A 10,067-nucleotide genomic window follows, 5' to 3' on the forward strand; every position below is an offset into this window, starting at 1 on the left:
CTCAATTTGTGTAGTAACCACTTACCCCCTTCGCAACATTTTGCACAAGCCCAAACTCTCGGGACGACTGGCCAAATAGGTCGTCGAAATCAGTGGGTACGATATCGTGTATCGACCCCGAACAGCCATCAGGTCTCAAATCTTAGCAGACTTCGTGGCCGACTTCACACCAGCCCTCGTACCCGAGGTCGAAAGGAAACTTTTGATAAAAGCGGGTATGTCTTCGGGGGTGTGGACCCTTTTCACATATGATGCTTCAAATTTGAAGGGGTCCGGTCTAGGTATCGTTTTGAAGCCGCCCACAGGTAATACAAAATAGACAATCTATCAAGACCCCTAAGTTGACTAACAATGATGCCCAGTATGAGGCCATGATTGCAGGTCTCGAGCTGGCTAAAAGCCTGGGAGCAGAGGTCATCTAGGCCAAGTGTGATTCCCTACTTGTGGTTAACCAAGCCAACAAGACCTTCAAGGTTCGAGAGGATCGAATGCAGAGGTACTTGGACAAACTACAGGTAACCCTACACCGGTTCAAAGAATGGACCGTACAGCATGTACCTCGAGAGCAGAACAGTGAGGCCGATGCCCTTGCAAATTTGGGGTCGTCGGTCGAAGACGATAAAATTAGCTCGGGGACTGTCGTACAACTTTTGACGTCAGTAGTCGAAGAAGGCCACGCCGAAATAAACTCCACAAGCCTAACTTGGGATTGGAGGAACAAATACATCGAATATCTAAAGAAAGGGAGCTTCCATCGGACCCTAAGGAATCAAGGACTCTACGAACGAAAGCTGCTCGATTCACATTGGCCGAAGATGGAATGTTGTATAGAAGGATGTTCAATGGGCCGTTGGTAGTATGTTTGGGTCCAGGAGACACCGAATACGTCCTACGAGAAATTCACGAGGGTACTTGGGGAGCCATTCCGATGCCGAATCACAGGTTCACAAGGTCATCCGAGCAGGGTACTATTGGGTCAATATGGATAAAGATACTAAGGAGTTTGTTCAAAAATGCGACAAATGCCAAAGACATGCACCAATGATCCACCAGCCCGGGGAACAACTTCATTCAGTCATATCCCCATGGCCGTTCATGAAATGGGGAATGGATATCGTCGGCCCTCTGCCATCAGCTCCAGGTAAAGCTAAATTTAGTTTATTTATGACTGACTATGTCGAGATCGTATGCGACAATGGAAAACAATTCGTCGGGAGCAAAATAACAAAGTTCCTCGAAGATCACAAGATAAAAACGATCTTGTCGATGCCATATCATCCTAGTGGGAACGAACATGCCGAATCAACAAACAAGACCATCATTCAAAACCTAAAGAAAAGGTTGAATGACGCTAAGGGGAAATGGAGAGAAGTTTTGCCCGAAGTCCTTTGGGCATATCGGACAACGACAAAATCCAGTACGGGGGCAACGCCGTTCTCCTTGGTATATGGCGTTGAAGCTCTAATCCCGGTTGAAGTTGGGGAACCAAGCGTCAGGTTTCGATACACAACGAAAGAATCAAATCACGAGGCTATGAACACAAGCCTCAAATTGCTAGATGAAAAATAAGAAACAACCCTCGTTCGGATGGCCGCCCAGAAACAGCAAATCGAAAGATATTATAATCGAAGAGCCAATCTTCGACACTTCAAAATTGGGGACTTAGTTTTGAGAAAAGTCACAATCAATACTCGAGACCCAAATGAGGGAAAGCTCAGTCCAAATTGGGAGGGACCGTATTAGGTCCTCGACATCGTCGGAAAAGGGTCTTACAAACTTGGCACGATGAACGGCGAACAATTGCCAAACAATTGGAACATATCACTCCTCAAACAATATTATTGCTAAGGTATGGTTTTCTCCTTTTTCATTTGTATTTTATACTAACTTATTGCAGGTGTTTGGTCGAAGACATCGAAGTTCTCTCAAAAAACGAAGTCCTTAAGTCTAAAAGCACGCGTTGCACTCTTTTTCCCTTCGACCGGTTTTTATCCCAAATGGGTATTTCCGGCAAGGTTTTTAACGAGGCAACCATTGTTCATGCTAACGTAGAGCAATTCAACAGTATCTGAGGCTCCTTTACAATCAAACTCGAATACTGGGGGGCATCACCCTCGGATGTCTTCAAGGAAGATGCTTCGTGTCAACGGGTTCTCCATAGGAAAATTTTGTAAAGGGCCAAAAGGTCAAATGAACCGTGCCCATGTAGATTGCTCGAGACCTAATGATAAAACATGTACGCATGAATGATCTATTGAAAGAAATACTTTTTCCTTATCAGATGTTCCATGCCTTAGTGAAATTTCTACTTTACAATTTCATACTTATGAAACTGGCTCAAGCGCCGATCGCAACTAAATCGAGCAATCAACCCCGCACTCAGGGACTGTCGTCCGAAAATCGACATGCTCGAATTATTAAACTTCGAAATCATAAGACCTTAAAAAGAAAATCCTCGATTTTATAGGTCACGACCACCCCACTCGGGGACTGACACTTCGAACAAGTTCGAAATATAATCGAGAAACAAGCCCAAAGGGCAAATCTCAAGTTAAAGGCTATTGCTAAACTAACACGGTTCTGAGATGTCTAAATTCCATAATCAAACTGGCCTTCAAAATAATGTTATAAAACCGATTAAAAAGGCTACCCTCGGCAAAGTAACAAAGGGTTTCGATAACATCAACCCTCAAAAACCTTAAGAGGTACCAAATTGTTCGAACTCTCGAACAAGCTTATGCTAAGGCATAACAAAGTTTTTCGATAACATTGAATCCTAATGGGTACAGATTTATCTCATGTTAAGGCATGGCAATTTTTTATATGATTAAACTTTTTAAGCCGAAAAAGGGAAAAAGCCACTCTTTTAAGGCCATATCGGCCCGATTCAAGAGACTAAGGGCCATTATATTGTTGAGTTCGAGGATCCACCCTCGCTCAACCGGAACCTAAGGGTTTTTTCTACTCCGAGTTCGAACAAGTACTCACTCGATTATAGAGACTATACGTAAAAAATTTGCAAGGCAACGAAGTGAGTCAAAATTCTCACAAGATATAAAGTATATCAGAATTATCACAAGGCGAAAGCAAAACAGAGTTTTCACAAAACAGAAATTAGAGACAAATCGGAAAGAAAAGGGATCTTTCATATATGCAAAAATATTTACAAAGACTGGTCAGGGTCTTACACAAAAATCCAAAAGAGGAAAAAAAATTCTAAATGTCTAATCTTCCCCGGGAGCCTCATCTTCAACTTCTCCACTCTTGGATCGACTCGTACTCCCGGAGTCATCGTCATCAGAAGAAAGTAGCGCTCTAGCTTCGGCCTCGAGTACTTTCGCACTCTCGATCTCGGCAGCAAGGTCAAAGCCACGAGCATGAATCTCCTCGAGAGTCTCCCTCCGAGACTGGCATTTGGCATGCTGGGCAACGTAGAATGCTCAAGCCTGAGCGGCATCAGAAACTTCATTTGCTCGAGCGTGAGCAGCTTCAACATCGGCTCGGTAGACGGCCATGACCGCCTCCGCGTCAGCCTTTCTTTTTTCTGCCTCAGATGTGGCCTTTGCGAGCTCGGCATCCAATCGATCCTCGAGCTCCTTGATTTGCTTGGTACGGGCCAAATTTTCCTCCTTCATACTTTGGAGCTGACGTTCGGCCGATGACAGTTGAGCTCGAGCAGCCTCTTTCTCCGAGGTAAGGCGGTTCATGTTTTGTTTCCACCCCAATGAAGCAACCGTGGAAAAGGTCCTCCTCTTCCTGGGCCATTCCCACATCGGGGGTCTCCATAGCCTGGGCTTCCTGAATTTGCCCCTCGGAAAAGTGGGGAGAGGCAGCGAGTCGTCAACATTTATTTCTCCAAGCGAGTCACTTGGGACGTTCTCTTCATTTTGAAAGGCCTCAGAACAGGCCCCTTCAGGTACGTCCACACGTTGCCCATTACGATGGGAGGCATCTTCGGCTTCCGATGACTCAGGGACTTTGCTCAGGCCATCTTTCGAGATCCCTTCTGTCCGAGGCTGAACCTCTTCACTCATCACCGGCTCAGCGGCCTTTGGGATCTCGGCGCTCCTCTTTCGAGCCACCAGCTCGAAGGCGGCATCTTCATTCTCCTATTCTTCATCTCGTAGCTGCTGAACTATATTTGTAGGCAGGGTGGCGGTATCTTTCTTTGACTTACGAACCTTGCTCTTCTTAGGCTTTGGAGTATCGGAGGGTGAGAGCCTTTTTCTCTTCTTATCCTTAGCCGGCTTCAGGGCCTCCTCCTCCTCCCCAGACGGGGGCCTCATGATAGCGTTGTCTCCAAGACCTGTATGAAAGGAAATCAAGTAGGAAAAAAAAATAGACATTTCAGAAAAGAGCGTCAAACACATGAAAAGAAACTTACCATGATTTTTGGCCTCCCATCGTCCCCTTGCCAAATCACGCCATGAGCACTCGGCAATGAAGAAGTCTATGCCAGTTTCCGAACCCAGCCCTCAAGGTTCAGAATTGCACCAGGAACCCAAGAGACCGCTGCATCATAGGAAGGAACATCAATGAGAAAAAGCAAAAGGAACGAAACAGTAAATGGGGGCCAAGGGCGGGGTTTGTACTTAAGCTTCATGTTCCACTCTTCGGGGAATGGCATCTTCTCGGCCGCAATTATGTCGGAAGTCCTCACTCGGACAAATCGGACCATCCATCCTCGGTCTTTATCCTCATCTATGCTCGAGAACAATACTTTGGTAGCCCGACGCTGAAGCCTTATTAATCCGCCTCGATAGAGACGGGGGCGGTACAGTCTAATGAGATGGTCGAGGATAAAAGTCATCCCCTCGACTTTGCTCATGAAGAATCGAAGAAAAATGACAATACACCAGAAAGAAGGATGGATCTGGCCTAGGGTTATTTGGTATTGGCAGAAGAAATCAAGGATAACGGGGTCGACGGGACCCAGCGTAAAAGGGTAAGTGTAAACACTTAAGAACCATTTCACGTAAGTGGTGATGTCTTCTTCAGGGGACGGAATCACCACCTCTTTGCCTTCCCAATGGCAATCTTTCTTCACCTGTTTAAGGTCGCCCTCAGTTATCGAGCATATATATCTCGGCATTGGCTCACATCGGTCAGGGACCGATGAGGGTTTCTCAACCTTGAAATCGGAAGTAAGATCGCATACCCCAGGAACACACTCCTCGATGCGTGGCTTCACCGGCGTCTTGTTGCCGGCCGGCCGGGATGAAGAAGCTTTCACCTTTTGAGGAACGATTTTTGATATTTTTGCCATTTTTATATGGATTCACGAAAAGAAAAAGATGAGATTTGTAGTTTTGAAAAAAGGTTGGTAACGAGGCCTAGAAACTGTGCAAGGACGGAGAGGCTCTATAAGATGTGAAGAACTTTGAAGATTTGCAGAAAGACTTGAAAAACTCAGAAGGATTGTGAAGATTAGTGCAAGAAAAATTCAAAGTAAAGCTTAAAGAAGAGAGAAGAAGACCTATTTAAGGATTCACGGCGACAGTTCAAGGGTACTAGTGACCGACCACCAACTGACGCTCATTAATGATCTTGAGAACCGTACCAACGCGACGTTTCAGTCGCTTCTGTCACTTACGTCACAAGGGTGACATCATAACTGGTCGAGGTATAAAATTGAAGGCTCAGTTCATTTCTTCTCATTACACTCCAAGAAACGAGGGGACTATCTGTATACGGTTAAAACAGGGCTTTCCCGATTTTGACATTTAATCAAGATCAGGGAATCACGTCAAGGGTCGGGCCCGTAATGGATCAGGTCAAAACACGAAGATAAATTATCAAGCTCGAGAATCGAGGTGCTCGTCGAGATCGAGGCCAACAGTGATCGAGACCATATATGACAGACTTCGAGCGAAGCGCAATAACGGAAAGGCGAGATATCCGTAACCTGTTGAAGATCACGGTGGAAATCCTGAAACAGATCAAATCAAGGACGGTTGTTTAGGCTAATCATGGAATTTACTTCTGTAAATTAGAATTATACGATAATTAGGACTCCTCTACTATATAAAGAGGAGTTCCTATCATTTGTATACCTTACATTAACAGAGATAAAAGCAATATAATATTTTCTCTTTAATTTACATTCTCTTGTTTATCAGTTTGTTGCGTTTTAATTGTTCTTGCATAACTAGCTCGAGGGCTCGGCCCAAACACTGGTTTGATTTATATTATTATCAATTTTTATTATTTATATTTATGCTTATCAATTGATATTAGTTTAATTGTTATCCAGTTTTTAGGGTAAATACTAAGCTTATTAAATATTTGGCAGAGACGAAAAGTGTAACTTTTGACAAACTTGAATGACCAAAACTGCTCATGAACATATTTAAGGATTATACTTTAGACCAGTCCCCAAACATAAAGGGTCGATTTTATAATTTCTCCTTTCTTTCCTACCTAGAGACTTTTTTTCACGGTATTGTGGCAGAAAAATGATTCACCTGTCTCGTTCGGTTATCGCTCCTATAAAGACTCTTTGGCATATGTTGTCACGATCTAGATCCAACTATAAAGGTATTATCCATTTTTTCGATTCTTCTAGGCCACCTTAAAGCTTTTGGTGCATACGATTTGTTCTCTTGGCTTTAACCCAAAAGGTGAATTTTTAGTTGAACTCGCTCTTAAATAGCTCATAACTTTTTCCTCCAGCGAACCCCCTTTTGAGTTCAAACACAAGCGGTCCGTTGGATATTACATTCACCCCTTGAGGGACTCAGCGTCATTGTTGAGGTTTATTCAACTCATACGGGGGGAGATATCGGCTATGCCTTTCAAGGTCGAAGCTCAACTTCCAGACATTTTCTCAACCTATGTGTAACTAATACTTGTATTAGTTATACATCATATTTGGTATTATTATATGTATAATTAATACACAACAAATCATGGTATTAGCAATGTAAGAATTTTTAGTACTTGCATAAACATGGTTAAAGATATAATTTCCCCTCAATTCTCTCGTAACATATTCCAAATACTTTTCGCTATATTTTGTATATTTTTATACTATGGTTTTTTAATTAATTTGTTTCCTTTAGCATTCTACTATAATCAAAATAATATCATAGTATTTAATAGTACTAAATTAGATTTTAAATTCGTTCAAAGTATAACTAATCTCAACATTATTAATACACCTTATTTAGCACTATTCTTACACCTCCTACCAAACGATCCCTTAAATTTTTACTCAAAAGGTGCCTAACAATTGAAAGCTAAACTCACTTCACATTCTTTACTCTCTCTAAAGCCAGCCTTTTTTTTTTTTTTTACAGGGGAGCAAAATTAAAAGAGAAGAAAAATTTAATTGCTATGACATATAATACAAAACATCAATTACGGATAAAACAATTGCAATAAAAATAGTATACAAAGTTAAAGAATATGAAGGGTATTTTTTAAACACCCAATTTTTTTTAGAAATTATACAATACTTTAATACACCCCAATCATTGAATGAAAAATAATCTCATCATATCTAGTGCCACCATTACTAATATACTCTTGTTTTATCATATACAAAAAGATGGTGGTTTAGTTAGGGCAGTGGGCAACCCATTAGGCTTTAGTGTATGGTTCCTCACTAATCTTGTCATTCCAACTAAGCTCATTCACATCAATACTATACAAAATAAGAATTAGAAAGGTACTACAATGTGAGAAAAAAAGGAGAATGTGAAGATTGTTATAAAATAATAAAAGAAGAAGAAGAGTATTGCAGAGAAAAGTAGAGAGAGAGAGAGAATTCTTATTGATTTGGGATGAATTACAATGGAATAGAACCCTCTATTTATAGGGAGAGGGTGACTTAGCCACCAAGTAATAAACCCTAGAATCTCTCTAAATATAGACATTCACCATAAATAAAATTCTATTTATAACACTCCCCCTTGAATATCTATTCAACAAATAATGTGCCTCGTTAAAACTTTAACTAAAATAAAACCCAATGGGAAAAAAATCTAGAGAACGAAAAAAGAGTACACATATCTAATAATACGCTTTTTGGTTGCCTCGTTAAAAACCTTGTCTTTTCACTTTTGCATGTGGAAAACGTACATCTCTACTGCCATTAATATATCCCATTGTGGAGGCTCATCAATGGACAACGTGGTGAAATTTTGAAGGAAGACAGTGGCCAACTTCCATGATTAAGCCTCTATTTATACCGTTGCCAATGCATCAATTGTCCAATATAATATCCAAGAAACCAGAATTAGTTCATCTTGATTTCAGCCGCGGGTGGTACCATCAAGCTCTCAAATGACGAGTATTAATATAGGGTAAATTTCAATAGATAATTAGAGACTCGTGCTGATAACGTGTTATAAAATAATAAAAAAAGAAGAGTAGTATTGCAGAGAAAAGTAGAGAGAGAATTCTTATTGATTTGGGATGAATTACAATAGAATAGAACCCTCTATTTATAGGGAGAGGGTGACTTAGCCACCAAGCAATGAACCCTAGAATCTCTCTAAATATAGACATTCACCATAAATAAAATTCTATTTATAACAAAGATAATATAATACAAAAACTTTTTGTATTTGCTAAATGAGCAAGTTCCTGATAGAAAGCTAGAATGTGAAACTAAAAGGAAATTCAACTATGATAAAATTGTCATTGAATCCCACTAATGTGGCAAAATACAGTATCGTACAAACAACAATGTGCTTAATGTGCAAACAAATAATTAACCTCATCATAGACTACCTAAAGATAAAAAGAAGAAACTAAAAATAAAAATAAAAAGCTAAAAAGTAATTTTTTAAAAATAAGTAAAATAAAAAAGAAAAAGAAGAAAGAAAAGTCTACCTAAAAGTCAAAGAATGGATGGAATAGATCAGACGCATTTGGCGAAGGAGAAATCAACGGAGCAGAAAACAACGTTGACGGACTAGGACTTAACATCATCATCATGAAAGGATCGGACGGTATCGGCGAAAAGAGTCCCGGCGGCGATACGGGCGGTAATGTTGCCGGCGCCGGCGACAATATCCCCGGGATCTGATGACTCATTTCTACACTTGAATTCCCAATTATATCCAAAATATCCATCGAATCAGAAGCAGTAGCATAAGCCGGAAGAACAGCAGCAGGACTACTCGCTTTTTCCATCGAAGCCAACTTTGCCGCCGGCGATAAGTTCCCATCGCCGGAGGTTGAGGGTTCCATGGAGGAAGTTGAAGATCCAGTAAGTCTTTGTACAACACTCATGAAGTCACTAACGGTCGTGTGGTACACTTTCGGTGAAACCGCGTAGATTATCACCGTTTGCGGGTTCTGACTCGTTGACGGAGCTCCGGCGGTGGTATGAGGCGGAGGATGCGGCGGAGGAGCAACAGGAGGTTTCTTGATCTTGTAGGAATCTTTGTTGACTTTAAGAGGAGTAGGACGAGGACCTTGTAGTTCTACTCTCCTCGTCGGAGATGGCCTTCCGTCGCCGGCGCCGGTGAAAAAATCCGGTGGTGGAAAGTCCATTTGACGGAGGAGGGAAGATTGATTATTCGTGGATGTGTTATGATATGAGTGGTAAGAGGAAGTACCTGCGAAAAGGGTAAAGTGTTTGATGTAATTGGGAAAATGGAAGGAAAGAGCTATACAAAAAGCTTTGAATATTCCATTACTTTTAGTTCGGTCCAAAATACTAATTTCTTAAATACAAATAATTTTCAGAGCTCACAACTCAAACTGGCATAAATTGCACTATTCTTAATTTTTCACATGTGCTAATTACTACTCTAGGCACAGAGTTAAATTAGACACCGAATGTCCATAATAAAAACATATTATTCCCTTCAATCCACTTTAAGTGATTTTTTTGGCTCATTCAAAATATATTAAAGAATTTACTTTTTATTATTAATTAACATTATAAATTGATTATATTAACCTTAATTTGCTTATTAAAAATATAATAAACTACTCATTGACTCTTTACTTCAAGGGCAATTTTGTAAAGAAAAAGTTAATTTGTTCTTAATATCTGAAAAAATTAAATATTATGAACCACAAAAAAAGGCCAAAAAGTTATTTAAAGTGAA

General features: G+C 40.7%; 1 protein-coding gene across 1 annotated transcript; it reads right to left on the bottom strand.

Annotated features, from left to right (window-relative positions):
• Positions 1-8,608: 8,608 nt before the first annotated feature.
• Positions 8,609-9,654, bottom strand: LOC109214521 (protein MKS1-like). Its single transcript, XM_019378445.1, has one exon. It carries the CDS (start codon positions 9,502-9,504, stop codon positions 8,839-8,841), a length of 666 nt encoding a protein of 221 aa, XP_019233990.1. The 5' UTR covers positions 9,505-9,654; the 3' UTR covers positions 8,609-8,838.
• Between the last annotated feature and the right edge of the window lie 413 nt (positions 9,655-10,067).

This window comes from Nicotiana attenuata, unplaced genomic scaffold (assembly GCF_001879085.1).
Source record: "Nicotiana attenuata strain UT unplaced genomic scaffold, NIATTr2, whole genome shotgun sequence".
NCBI lineage: Eukaryota > Viridiplantae > Streptophyta > Magnoliopsida > Solanales > Solanaceae > Nicotiana > Nicotiana attenuata.

Excerpts from the sequence above, each read along its gene's own strand:
- LOC109214521 (XM_019378445.1), bottom strand. The coding sequence starts at position 9,504 with ATGGACTTTCCACCACCGGATTTTTTCACCGGCGCCGGCGACGGAAGG.